Source organism: Callorhinus ursinus, unplaced genomic scaffold (assembly GCF_003265705.2).
Source record: "Callorhinus ursinus isolate GAN/ISIS: 27379988/994484 unplaced genomic scaffold, GSC_fseal_2.0 scaffold10, whole genome shotgun sequence".
Taxonomy (NCBI): domain Eukaryota; kingdom Metazoa; phylum Chordata; class Mammalia; order Carnivora; family Otariidae; genus Callorhinus; species Callorhinus ursinus.
In genome coordinates, this window is record NW_027397072.1 from 70,341,552 (window position 1) to 70,355,048 (window position 13,497).

Below are 13,497 nucleotides of genomic sequence, written 5' to 3' on the forward strand. Positions count from 1 at the left end.
CTGAAGAGCTTTAAAAGGACTGGTTCCTGGCCTGACATCAGGGAAAGTCTAGGAAGAGCCCAGGAACTGTTGTTCTTTTCATTTTATTGTTGTTGTTTTCTTTTAGGTTTTTTTTTTTATTTGTTTGTTGAAAATCTCTTCAGAGGGGAACTCTCGTGCAGCTGGTTCATGCATTAGCATTTAGAAACCACTACTATGTTATATCATCTTGTTTTCTGAGAAAGAAAATCAACCGGAAAGCTGTTAGCATAAGCCCTTATTCAAAATTGCCGAACATGAGAAGGCTCTAAGGAACTGTGTGAACTTAGGGAAGGAAAGCAGAATTTTTGCTGGGCTTTGGCAGGACTGTCAACTGAAGTTCAGCTAGTTTTGGTTAAGGATGGTTCTTAGAAGAGGAATGAATCGTTTTTGTAGAGTAGCATCCATCATTTGGATGATCTGAGTTTTATCAAAAGGAGTAGAAATGAGGACTTAGTGTCAAAGGTCATGTTCAAGAGATTTTGAATACATAGCTCCTGGAGAGAAGGACATGTGAAAACTACAGGAACATGCGTCAGTCCCTAAGTGTGTCTTAAATCTCACACAGCGCAATGAAATGGACAGGGCATATACATCCTCACTTTACAGATGATGAAACTGAGGTTCAAAGGGGTTAAGTGACTTCTGTTTCTTTGAAATGCCACTGTTGTCAGAACTTAGAGGAGGACCTAGGCTTGTTTATATTGTTGTTTTTGATTTGTTTTTTGACTCATGGTCCATTGCTTTATATTCATTCATATCCTAATAAGTGTATAATTCGAAGACAAGTACCTTCCCAGATACAACATCATGTCACAAAGACACACGTCTAAAACTCAAACAAGAACTGATAGGCTAGAGCAGTAGGTGATGAACGGGATGGTTGACATAAGCCGTTCATGTCCTTGGAGTTCAGAAGAGAAGTTGAGGACCCTGGTTTAAACGGTAGTTTAAGATTACAGATTAAGATTAATTAATCTTAAAATTAAAGATTACATTAGAACTAGTTTTTAAAGAGAGGGTGATGCAGGTGATAAAAGTATGTGGGGGAGCATTCATACAGGGCAGAATGGCTCTGATGGGGCTACACAGACTAATGTTTAGGGGACAGTTTTGTTTTGCTTCATGCATCCATATGGTAGTTGACAGGGCTAGAATGGCCTTTTGGGGCAAATGGGTCAATGCTCTCAACTAAGGTGTTTATTTTTCATGGACCTTCAGGCAATTGGAAAGCTTGAGAGTAAGCTGAGAGAATATTTTTTGAGCAAAATAAATCCTGTGTCAGTGTATTAGATTGCTTCAGGATGTAGAGTCATAAGTCCTGAACTATAGTGGATGAAGAAAGGGTAGAAACAAAAGTATGGTGTAACACATTTTGTTAAATTTTATTTAGAAATAATTTCAAATTTACAAAAAAACATTCAAAAATAAATACAGTACTAGGGCACCTGGGTTGCTCAGTCAGTTGAGCGACTGACTCTTGGTTTTGATTCAGGTCATGATCTCAGGGTTGTGGGATTGAGCCCCGCTTTGGGCTCCACACTAAGTGAGGAGTCTGCTTGTCCCTCTCCCTCTGCCCCTACCCCCACTCATGCTCACTCTCTCTCTCTCTCTCAAATAAATAAATAAAATCTTCTAAAAAATTAATTAAAAAATTTAAAAAAATAAAAACAGTACAAAGAACACTGATATATCTTTACTCTTGTGAACATTGTATCCCATTTCCTTTGACATTTTCACTTTCTCTCCTTTTTTCTTTCCGTAACCAGTTGAGCAAAAACTAAATACAAAATGGCTATTTACCCCTAACTACTTCAGAGTGCATTTTCTAAAAATAATGATAATCCCCTACATAACAAAGAGTTACGAACTTCAGTAAAAGTTGCTTGGATGCAATATATTTTATCCGTTCGGTCATCCATACTCCAATTTAGTCGGTTGACCCAGTGTTGTCTTTTATAACATTTCCCTTCCAGCACAGTATGCAGCCTGGGGTCAGACACTGCATATAGTTTTCAGGTCCCTTTAGCCTTCTTTCATCTGAAACATTTCCATCGGCTTTTTTTTTTTTGTCTGCCATGACATTGACATTTTTGAAATCTATAAACCTCCCACCTTTTGTCACTGTAGAGTCACTCATCTTGTGTTTGATGTTTTCTCGTGATTAAAGTTGGGTTTTGCATTTTGGGGTGGAATATTGCATAGGTGTCATTGTGGCCCCCTTCCAGTATCCCATCTGAAGGCATAGGGTGTCCCTGTCCTTGACCGGTGATTGGTCAACATTCTGTCCAGTTTCTCCACTGCATGAAGAGTAGGTTTTCTCCCTTGCCACTAATAAACTGTCTGTGGAGAGAGGTTAAGACCATGAAAATAGCCTGTACCTCATCAGAAGTCCACCCTAGATTTAGCATCCACTGAAGATTTTTCTCCTGATCCAGTCTTCCCTGCGGTAGTTACAAAATGATTATTCTCCACCTCCAGTACTTCTTTTTTTTCTTTTCCTTCTTTTCCTTTTTTTCCTTTCATTTTCCTTTCTCCCTTCCTTTTCTCTCTCCTTTCTTTCCACTCATCCTTCCTTCTTTCCTTCCTTCATTTCTTCCTATTGGTATGGACCCACAAGTTTCTGTTTTTCAAACAATTTAAATTACTTTACTAAATTATTTTGGGCCAGTGTGAATCCCATGAAGTTGGTCTTTGTCATATTGTGACATGCCCCACCCCAGCATTTTCAGGGTTTTTTTTTGTTTTTGCTTGTTTGTTTTTGCCCTTCCTTACTTTCTGCCGTGACAGGACATTCCAGGCCCAGCTTATACCTACCTTACCCAAGCCCTGGAATCAGCCCTTCAGTCTTCATTTAGTCACGAATGATATTATAGACCAAGATCTGGGTGGTTGGTGTGCTCGATGCTCCTCAAGTATATTTGTTTCCTGATCCTTTCAGCAGGCAAAGATAGGAAATATATTCAAGTATCTACACCTACCTGCATATAGATATAAATATACACACACTGAACTAAAGAATGTTCCTCTGTGGTTTTCACCTGTCCTTGTTGCCAGCTGCTATGTGTTCACAACCTTTCGCATGTTACCTTAGGTACTAACTCCTTATTTCTACTCGTTTTGATAAAACCTAAATCATCCAAACAGTGGATGCTAATCTACAAAAAAATACATGTAGACATAGACACGCATATACGCATATTTTAGAAAATACGAGTTCACAGTGGTACCTCCATCTCGACATCATTGTTTCTTCACTTCCCACATTCTGTGTTTCCGTGTTCCTTCTACGGTGGGATCCTTGCTCCCAGGGATATCACTTACTCACGCCACATCCAACAGTGAATCTAAAATAGTTTCAGGATTACTTGAAGTTGCCCATACTACTACAAGTAATGCATCAACTAAAAAAAATTCAGGATTAGTTTGTGATTCTTATTCCCCAGTGCCTAAGACTTAACAGATAAAATCAAATGCTGAGTTTATAAGTAACTTGGATGATAACTTGGCTTGTTTTCTTCCTTCCTTCTCTCTCTCCCTCCTTTTTTTTAAATTTTCTTCCTACCTTTCTTTCTTTTAGTGTAGTTATAGTGTTCATTTGAAATACAGTTAATTTATTTCAATTTAATTTTTCCTTCCCATTCTTATGTACTTACACTTGGAAGTATGTACATTAGCATGCTTTTAAAATCAGTGCAACACATTTTGAATTAAGTGATGAATGAAGAGAGTGCGAATATGATCAGTGTAACATAGAAAATTCTAGAAATGGCCCCTAAATGAATTGCCATCTATATATTTTCAATTGCATAGATTCCTATTAAGATTCTAAGTGAACGGCTATGTTCTACCTCAGTGAATTGCCTTCTTCAACTTTCAACTTTCAGTGAATACATCATTCCTTTGTTTACTTAAATGGCCATGCATTTATCTACCACCAGCGATCATAATGTTAGGAAACAGAATTAACAGATGCTTACTTAGTTTGCTTACAGATGTAGGAACAAACGAGTGACCTAGTCAATGGAGGAACTCCCAAGAGAATTGACTCTGTTGAGGAATCCTTCCTAAGCTACCATCACCAGTTTCTGTAGTGCTGTTCCTGGGCATGGACTAGTTCTTTGTGGCAAAGTTACTCATGTCTCCTTGGCTGATCCATACTGGGACTCTGGCACGTAAGACTTCATTAGGAATTCATAGGCCATTGATGAAGTTTGGCTTATGATCTGAAAGAAAAGGAATCCTTTTTGGAATTACCAACTTTGGAAGACAAATATATCCTAAGGCATTTGTTTAACAGGTTTTTGTTCAGCATGTATTATTAAAATTATAGTATGAGTCTTGGTCCACCAACTCAGGTGTGCAAGAAATGGAACATTTCTTAAATGTCTTTATGTCAGCACAATATAAATCAGAAAGGCCTTAGGCATTTCTTCTGGATTTACAGGATATTTAATCATAGTCCTCGTTGCCCCCACTCCCTACTCCCCACCTTGGATCAGGCAGAGCCTCCTTTTGACTTTTCTCTGCACTTGGTCTCACCAAAAACCCTTCTCCAAGTTTGTCCTTTGGAATTGCAAGAACCATGTTGGTCCTGTCCTAAGTGGGAGACTGGGTCTTTGCCTACTCCTGCCAGGTTTTGTGGGCTGCAGTCCAGGTCCAGTCTCCCTATGTGTACCTCACCAATTCTCTCTGAACCCTTGACCCTGAGCAGAGAGTGGGATGCTGGAACTCAGCACTTCTAAATCCCACCAAAATTCTCCTAATCAGTGGTAATCCTGTTGTCTCTGTCAGCCCTCAGTGCATTCTGTTCTCTCCTTTTCTTCTTCTTTTTTTTTTTTTCCTTTCTAGAGAAACCTTGTAAACCCGGCCCTTGCAAAAGACTGGAGAAGGCATTGTTTTCCAGCAGCTTCCACTTCTTCCTGCCAAGAAAAATCCTTTGAGGCAAAATACTTAGCTAGCATTTTAAAATTGAAGGAAGAACAAAATATATACTAGTATTTCAGTAAATTAGCTTGCCATTTACTCTTTCTCAAAATTGCCCAAGGCTTTAGAGCAGAAATTTGATTTTATCCTCTGCTCTGTAGGAGTTGATTTTTTTTTTTTCAGTAGTAAAAACCAACATGGTCTTTCTCAGAGTTTAAAGACAAATGGGAATATAAACCAAGTAAATATTGATGATTCACCCAAATTATGCATTCCCCCCCCATACTCCACCTTACCTTTTTCTTTCCCCCCCAGCTCCCAGCATCTTGCTGCACAGAGCTAAAGACAGTTTTATTTTCACATCAATTTACCTTTAATTGGTGAATTTTCATCAAGGTGATTCATATTTAGGGGATTATGTTTTGTGAGAGATCTCACAAAAGCCAGCAATTCATAAGAATAAAAAAGCTTTGATTTATAGAGCATGGAAAAAGTTTCCAACGTGGGCAGTGGAAACTTGCCACTGAGGCTTAAATTTAGAAACGAAATTTTTTCCAAACACTCCAGTGACCTTCACTCAAAGCCAACCATGAATCAGGAAAGCAATGTTTTTTTTTAATTTTTTTTTTGGTTTTGTCCTTTTTTGTGTTTTATTGAATTTTATAGCAAGTCAGGAATCATTAAAGAGGAAAACATTTAAAGGAAAGCACTAGACACTCTTCATGTATTTCTTCCTACATTTGACCTCATCTTTAAATTAGAGTTAAATGTACTGTTAAGCCTGTGTTAAACACAGCACAGTGCATACGCAGGCCATTCATTCTTGGGAATGTCTGCATCTCACCTAGGGTCATGAGACATGAAAGAAACTTAAGGGAGGGATTCCCTAGGCCTTAGACAGGAAAGGGTTCTACAGGCTATATGGGATCCCTAAGTAGGGATTTCTTGGGTTTCAACTCATCACTTAGTCTCTCTAAAAATTCTGAACTATGTGTTTTATACATGTGTGTATGTTAGTGGGTCTTTTGTTGAACAACATTTAGCATACGTGCAGTTACTCAAGCCGGCAGGCTGGGCATCATCATCCTGTAATGGAGCTAACCTGAGTTCACTCCTTGGAGACTTACAGATGGTGACGACACCAGGTGGAGTTGTCGCACAAAGCAAACTGTATTTGCAGCAAATAAGGAGATGACAAAGAACAATTTCCAAGCCTGTGACTCCCTACACATGAGGAGAGGTGTTCTTTTTTTTAGGGTTAGGAAGAATATTCAAAAAGGAGAACTTTGTCGTCCCAGGTAAAGGCTTGCTCAGGTGTACTTAGAAAGCATACCTATACCTGCATCGTAAATTATGGTAATGAAGCTTGTGCTCGTCCTTGGGCGGAGACTGTAACATTATAATGAAGCAGAGGTAACTGTCGGACAAGGGAAAGGGCTCTGGGCAGGCTCCAAAACCGGTATAAACTGGATAGCGTCTTGGGCCCTTATTTCAGGTAAGGAATGCAGGGTCTTGCTTACTTTTGAAACAGCACTGCAAGTTTTTACCACTGATTTATTGTCTCTGATATGGTTAAGCTATTTCCAGGCCTGGTAGAGACCTTTAGTTTTTGCATTCCCTTTTTTTCCCCTTGGTATCCTTAACTGTGGATGCTTTTGCATTTCTTTGTAATTCTTACACCTCCTAGGAATTTCTGCTGAGAGTGTGTTTGGACAAATAGAGCTAAAACGACTTCTCTCTAGTGTCATGAAAGCCGTGTCTCATTTTTCTTTTGCTGGGGACCCCCTAACTCTGCTTACAATTTTCCTCCTCTCCATCATCTATACATTATTGGTAAATCCTGCAGATTATATCTGCAAAATTATCTCGTTTCATGTCTTTTTTTTTTCCATTTCTGCTATAACTATCCTACTTTAAATTGTCTCCAGTTTACTATACATATATTAGAGAGAATGAGACTCTCTTTCTCTTTCTCTCATTCGTGGCTTTTGCCTGCCTAAAACCCTCCGGTGCCGACAAAGGTAATCAGGAGATGCTGTGCGTGATTATCTGGCCCGTGACTCTCTTCTCATTTCCCTTGAGCCACTAATTTCACTTATCCTGAGTCTCCAGCCACACTTTCTAGCTTTTTGTCACCTCAGCCTGTGTTCATCTGTTTCCCCTTCCTGGACTCTACCTCCCCATTTTGCTTCTCCAGTTCTCAGCATGTCTTTCTCTTTTTAATCCTTCAAATTGAACTTAAATGTTAACTCAGGCCCCCATTCCATACTTACACAACTCCCTGATTATCAAATTCATAGCAAGTTTTTTTAATTTTGCATTATATATTTTATTATTTCCTTACCTCTTTTTGTATGCCTTTCCCCAATAATCCATGAGTTTTATGAATACAGGAGCCAAGTCTGCTCCTCACTATACTATTTCTTCATTACCTAACAACACCTGACACACACACATATACACACCACACACTCAATAACTTTAAGTGAATTAACAAGTTGATGTAGGGCTGGGGGTTATTTTGTTCTGCAGCTGAAATTTAGCCTGACTCTGAGCAAGACTAAACATACAATAGGTGATAGTGTTATCTGCTTGGGTATAAAGATTTGATTTGCATGGTAAGATTTCTGTGCAGACACACAGACCAGTGGTTGTTTCTCGTTGGAGATTATTGTTGTTCTAGGATACCCAAACCCTTTGATCAGAAGTATTTTGCTAACTTGAGATTCTCTTTTCACTCCATCTCTGGAGAAGACACTACATTTTTAAATGCTTAGAACCTTAAAAAAATCTTTCTCCTTTAATGTCCTTTATTTTTTCATAATATATGTGTCTAATAGTAGAGGTGGTTACAATTACTGCCAGGGGATTAAACTCTGGAGTAAATTCTGAGGGGAAAAAAAGAATGTTTAGGAGGCAGCAGTTAATATCTTCCTAGTCGGTGGATAATGGCTTTTAGGTGCTAATTCTCCCTCGCGAGCAAGCATATCTGCCATTACTGTCAATGCGATTTATATGTGCTCATTAAAGAAAGAATAGACTCTTGAACATGGGCCATAATGATTTTTCTTGTAACTGGGCCATGGTTGCTCCCAAACTGTTTTACTACCTTTTTATTATTTATGCTCTTGCATACATATTCTATTCCTTTGAGAAAAGAAAACAGACATCACTTGTTATTTTTATCACTGAACTTCTCGGTCCTGCTAAACAAAATGTGCTTCCCTATTTCAGAGCTATCAAGAACTTGACAGTTGGAGATAATATTTAATTTTAAGTATCTGAAATTTAGGGGGAGGGGTGGGCTAGGGGGTGGCATTTCCTTACTATCTGTTGGTTCACTAATGGAGCTTTTAAGAAAAAAAATGACAGTTTCACGCTTGGGGGTGGGTTCATTGAGTTAAGGCTCAGATTTTAATATAATGAAACATAAAAAATCAACAAAAGGAAGTATAAAAGCCCAAGTGATTTTTTTCAGTTTTTTATATTCTTCCTTCTATATAGTTTATTAATTCAATGTTTCTGGTGTGATATTTGAAAATTCTTAAAGGCTCCTTGTATTTGCTAACAACAAGGTAAGTCCCTACAAAATAGTATTGAGGTCATTGAACAAAAGAACTGAAGGAGAGAAAAATGATGTCATACAAGAAACCAGAAATGCTAGGGATTTAATAGTATTTTTACATCAGACAAGGAGGCATTGTGGGGAGGAAGGAGGAGGAGAGACAATTATTTACGGTCATAGTTTTTGTATTAAAAAAAATTTGCAGGGACAGAATCAGAAAAAAAAAAAAACCTAATAGCTGAAAAGAGAACATGTCAAGGGATGGCAGAAATGCTGTTACCAGGATCAAGGACTAGTAAAGAGGTGTGGAAATTAAGTGGAATTAAGTACAGCTCAGGGGAGAGTTTTTTACACCAATGAATTTATAAGCATCAAAATCAATTATGTATATAGACAGTTTTTCTTGCACAAGAAAAAATAGGCCTTTTATGTTTCACTTACTAGCATTTCCTTAAAATGCCATCTAATATTTTACTGTCTTGACTAAGGAAATGGAAATCTGTCAAACTGGTCGAGGGATGCCCACGGAGATGGTTGTTTGATCTTCATTACACCCGAGAAGGTTCAGTGCGTTTTCTCAGGGGCTGATCCTGGGATTGGCTCTAATATTTTCATTAATATTATGGATGATGGGATAGGGCAAGCTTGATAAATTTTCCAATTATGCCAAATTGAGTAGTGAAGCTAGCACCTGGAAAAACTTGATTGTAATTTAAATGACCTTTTTGAGTTTCAGAAGAAAGCAAATGACAGTTTAATTAAAGAAGAGCAAGATGCTGGGTGCGAATCACTAGCAATGATAAGAGTGCTTTATGTTGTACACTGAGAAACAGGTTCATATCTTTGTATATTTTACCTTCAACAGTATAGGTAGGTTACAATAATTACCTTAGAGGTATAGGTGGGATTAGGTTGGACTTTCCCGGGGTTGACAGAGTAATTTGGTGGGATGCGGAGGCATGGGGACTGAGTTGAAAAGTCAATATATAAATCTGCAACCAAACTTCATATGAGGGTGTTTAAAAAAAATGTGCTTTATGGTCATGTGAGTTAATTTTACTCATATTTTCAAAATTGGGCATGCCTTGGACCCACTTTAGGTATCCAAAACGTAAGTGCAAAGAAAATGGCCTGGGTCCAGAAGAGATCAACAGAAACTCTGCAGTGGCTGGGAGTCTTCTAGCAAAGACTGTGGGAATTGTTTCGCTCAGAAAAGGGAAGATGAAAAGTGCATATTTAACTTCGGACACATTTTCATGGTTCATTGTTGGAAGAATAGTGAGAAGCCCTTCATTTTATCTATTGAGTATAGGAAAATACACAATCTTTTTTTTTTTTTTCTTGAAGAGCATTTCTTTATAAAGAAAAGCACATCCAGGGCACCTGGGTGGCTCAGATCGTGAAGCGTCTGCCTTCGGCTCAGGTCGTGATCCCAGGGTCCTGGGTTCGAGCCCCCGCATCAGGCTCTCTGCTCAGCGGGGAGCCTGCTTCTCCCTCTCCCTCTCCCCCTCCCCCTGCTCATGCTCTCTCTCTCTCTCTATCTCTGTGTCTCAAATGAATAAATAAAATCTTAAAAAAAAAAAATACATCCTCACCAAATTGAGATGTATCTCTTTCTTTAAAAGAATGATTTGGGACAATCGTTGCCTGTAATTCCTCCTTCTCCTTTCCTCCCCCCTTCTTTCTTCTTTCCCTTCCCTCCTTTTCCTTTCTCTCTCTCCCTCCCTCTTTCCCTTCCTTCCTCCCTTTTTTTCCCTCTATTTCTTGCTTCCTTTGTTTCTTCTACTTTAAAAATTCTGTAACTTTGCCTACCGAAGGTGGTTTTTGTTAAGGCTATAATTTGGACAGAGATTAAAACCTGACCTAAGAAAGTTTCACTAAGTATCCAGCCTGTAATATCATTGCCATATTTTTACTATATGTAACTGAATGTCAAAGGGTATTTGAATCCTTGTATTTTAAAATGTGATATTGTCGTGGAAGTCTAAAGTTGGGCATTTCTTTCACATACAAAAATAATAATAATACATTATCTTCCCTTTCAGGGCAAATGGCAGGCGATCACACAAGGCTGGAGTTTCATAACATAGAGACTGGCATCATCACGGAACGCCGGTATCTGTCTTCTGTCCCCTCCAATTTCATTGGACACCTGCAGAGCCTGACATTTAATGGAATGGCATACATTGACTTGTGTAAAAATGGTGACATAGATTACTGTGAGCTCAATGCCAGATTTGGCTTCAGGAACATCATAGCAGACCCTGTCACCTTCAAGACCAAATCGAGCTATGTTGCCTTAGCTACATTGCAAGCCTACACTTCTATGCATCTTTTTTTCCAGTTCAAGACAACATCCCTAGATGGACTAATTCTATATAATAGTGGGGATGGAAATGACTTTATTGTGGTTGAATTAGTTAAAGGGTGAGTATATGTCAGTTCAATGACAAATAAAAATTTGCAAAATGGACTTCGATATCCAAAAATAGACATCAAGCAGATGTTTTGGCTTCTAAGGCAGTGGGCAGGGGTGTGGGGGAATGACTTAAATAATGTATTTGCTCAACTGAGGGTTCTAGAGGGGAGGGGGATGGGGGGATGGGTTAGCCTGGTGGTGGGTATTAAAGAGGGCACGTTCTGCATGGAGCCCTGGGTGTTATGCACAAACAATGAATCATGGAACACTACATCAAAAACTAACGATGTAATGTATGGTGATTAACATAACAATAAAAAAATTTAAAGAAAAAAATTTTTAAAAAAATGTATTTGCTCAGATCACTTCTTGTTTTATGAAGATATTTTAAAAGTTAATAGGAAATCAGTAGAGCCTTCTATACCCACATTTTCATATGCGAGGTACAAATAATACTGAGTTATAATAATGATAAGCCTTCCATGAATCGTACACTTCAAATGTGGGTCTCCTTATTATGCATGCTGTAATTCTACAAAAGAGTTTCTACAAATGTATAGAAATGCATGCTAATGATCTAATATTAAGTAATCAGATTACTTCCACAAAATCCCATTAACTCAAACTTAATTCTTTATCAGAATTCCTTGAAGAATTTAGAAGGAAAGATTTTTTGTAAAATTTCATTGAAACAGTGAGGAAAATGTGATGTCTTTTAATTGGTTTGGGTACTCATTCATTCAGTCAGCCACTATAATAGCTACAGTGGGCCAGAGAAGGTACCAGGCACTAAAACAGGTGAACACATAAATATAACAGAAAAGCCTTATGAAAAGTTGCCTCAGATGACCATGTGCAAAGGTTCAGGAGAGTCTTTAGGGAAATGAGGAAAATGTATGAGGCAGGGAGTGGATATCAGAGCTGAGTCTTGAAGGCTGAGAGCTCATTTCCCATATAAGAAACAGGCATTCAAAAGGAGACAAAAGGAGAGCAGGTGCAAGAAACTGGCAAAAGTTGAAGGGTGTGGTGGAAATAGGGCATGAGTAGTGAAAGGTGACCTTCCAATGTCGTAAAGTGGGTTGTAGACCATGATGTTAAAAATAATTTTCACTGTTTACTGTAAAGCAGACAATGAGTAATCCTCCTAGATGAAATTGTATTGTTTCTTTCTTGTTAGCTGAGCATCTGTACAACTCACTCTCTGATTTCTAGCGGGGACTGAACCAAGTGAAAAAAAGATCTCCATTTGTAATATCTTGTTGGACTCCATCAAAAATTCAAAAAGTGATGGCACTTTCTCAAACTTTGCTTTCTTCCCAGGTACTTACATTATGTGTTTGATTTGGGAAATGGTGCTAACCTCATCAAAGGGAGCTCAAATAAACCTCTCAACGACAATCAGTGGCACAATGTGATGATATCAAGGGACACCAGCAATCTCCACACTGTCAAGATCGACACGAAAATCACAACACAAATCACCGCGGGAGCCAGGAACTTGGACCTCAAAAGTAAGTGCACACTGCATCAGAGTAACAGGCACCAACCCACATGGGCTCCACTCACATGGCAGATCCTTTGTTTTGGAGCATATGTATATACTATTTGCAAAGACCGACCAGAATTTCATTTCCAACACATTAATAATACAACACACAAGCCTCCCTTCCCCTCTAATGTGGCAGAAACATATGTATTTTTAATAGCTCAAAAAATGCAACCTCCTAGAATGCATGCATGATTAAAATTTAAAGACAAAACATGTTCTTAGTCTTGATATTATAAAGACAAATACGTTCTTTGCAAGTTTATTTAGTCCCTACGGTTTTTAATCGATTTGGGGTCAAGATAACTAGATACCTAAGGAGTTTCTTCTAGAGCTTACTACTTTTATTTCCTTAGTGAGGTTTCCCGGATACTTACAGAGCCTCTGACCAATGGGGTCTGAGCCTGGCCTATACCCTTGTGTCTCCAGCAGTGAATTCACTGCATCCCACCACCAACACACACATGTCGGAATGCTTCCATCACCAGCTGCTAAGAAAGTTTAACAGCCTTTTTCCTTCCCTATTGATTTCTCAAGTGAGCAAGACAAATGCTTAGAAAACATGTCAATAATGGGAGAAAATAACAGAAGTTTCTATTTGAATGGGCCTTTGTGATTGGCTAAGAACATATCCATATATCCCATCTCATTTAACATGGCGATAAGCATTGGATGAGGTTTTATCAGCATTTTATCATGAATGGAGGAAATCTGAGCTTTGAGTGTCTTGCCCAGGAATAAAACACCTGACACAGTGAATACAAGCTCCACCCCCCCGCTCCCCCCCCCCCCCCCCATGCTGACAACAGGCCCCCCTCCATTGCTCCTCTACCCTGATGCATCCCAGTGCCCTGAGGGGATCATTGTGCGCACATTTTTGCTTGATAAGAGCTGTTGATTTATATTGATGGGAACTTTTCCTTTGATTCAAAAGGTAAATGCATGGGGAAGTTAGAGAAATGGAAAGAGAAAATCCAACAGAACTCTTTCTAGAGAAAAATGCTCTTTCTAAATCAGGTGAAA

At 38.7% G+C, this 13,497-nt stretch overlaps 1 protein-coding gene across 18 annotated transcripts in view; it reads left to right on the top strand.

The window, feature by feature from the left end:
* NRXN1 (neurexin 1) overlaps positions 1–13,497 on the top strand; it is a 1,133,502-nt gene that overhangs the window by 551,170 nt on the left and 568,835 nt on the right. For all 18 annotated transcript variants that reach the window (XM_073897720.1, XM_025868729.2, XM_073897726.1 and 15 more), the window contains 2 exons: positions 10,555–10,936; positions 12,249–12,439. In XM_073897720.1, coding sequence (XP_073753821.1) covers positions 10,555–10,936; positions 12,249–12,439 — 573 coding nt within the window. The remainder of the gene's footprint in view (positions 1–10,554; positions 10,937–12,248; positions 12,440–13,497) is intronic.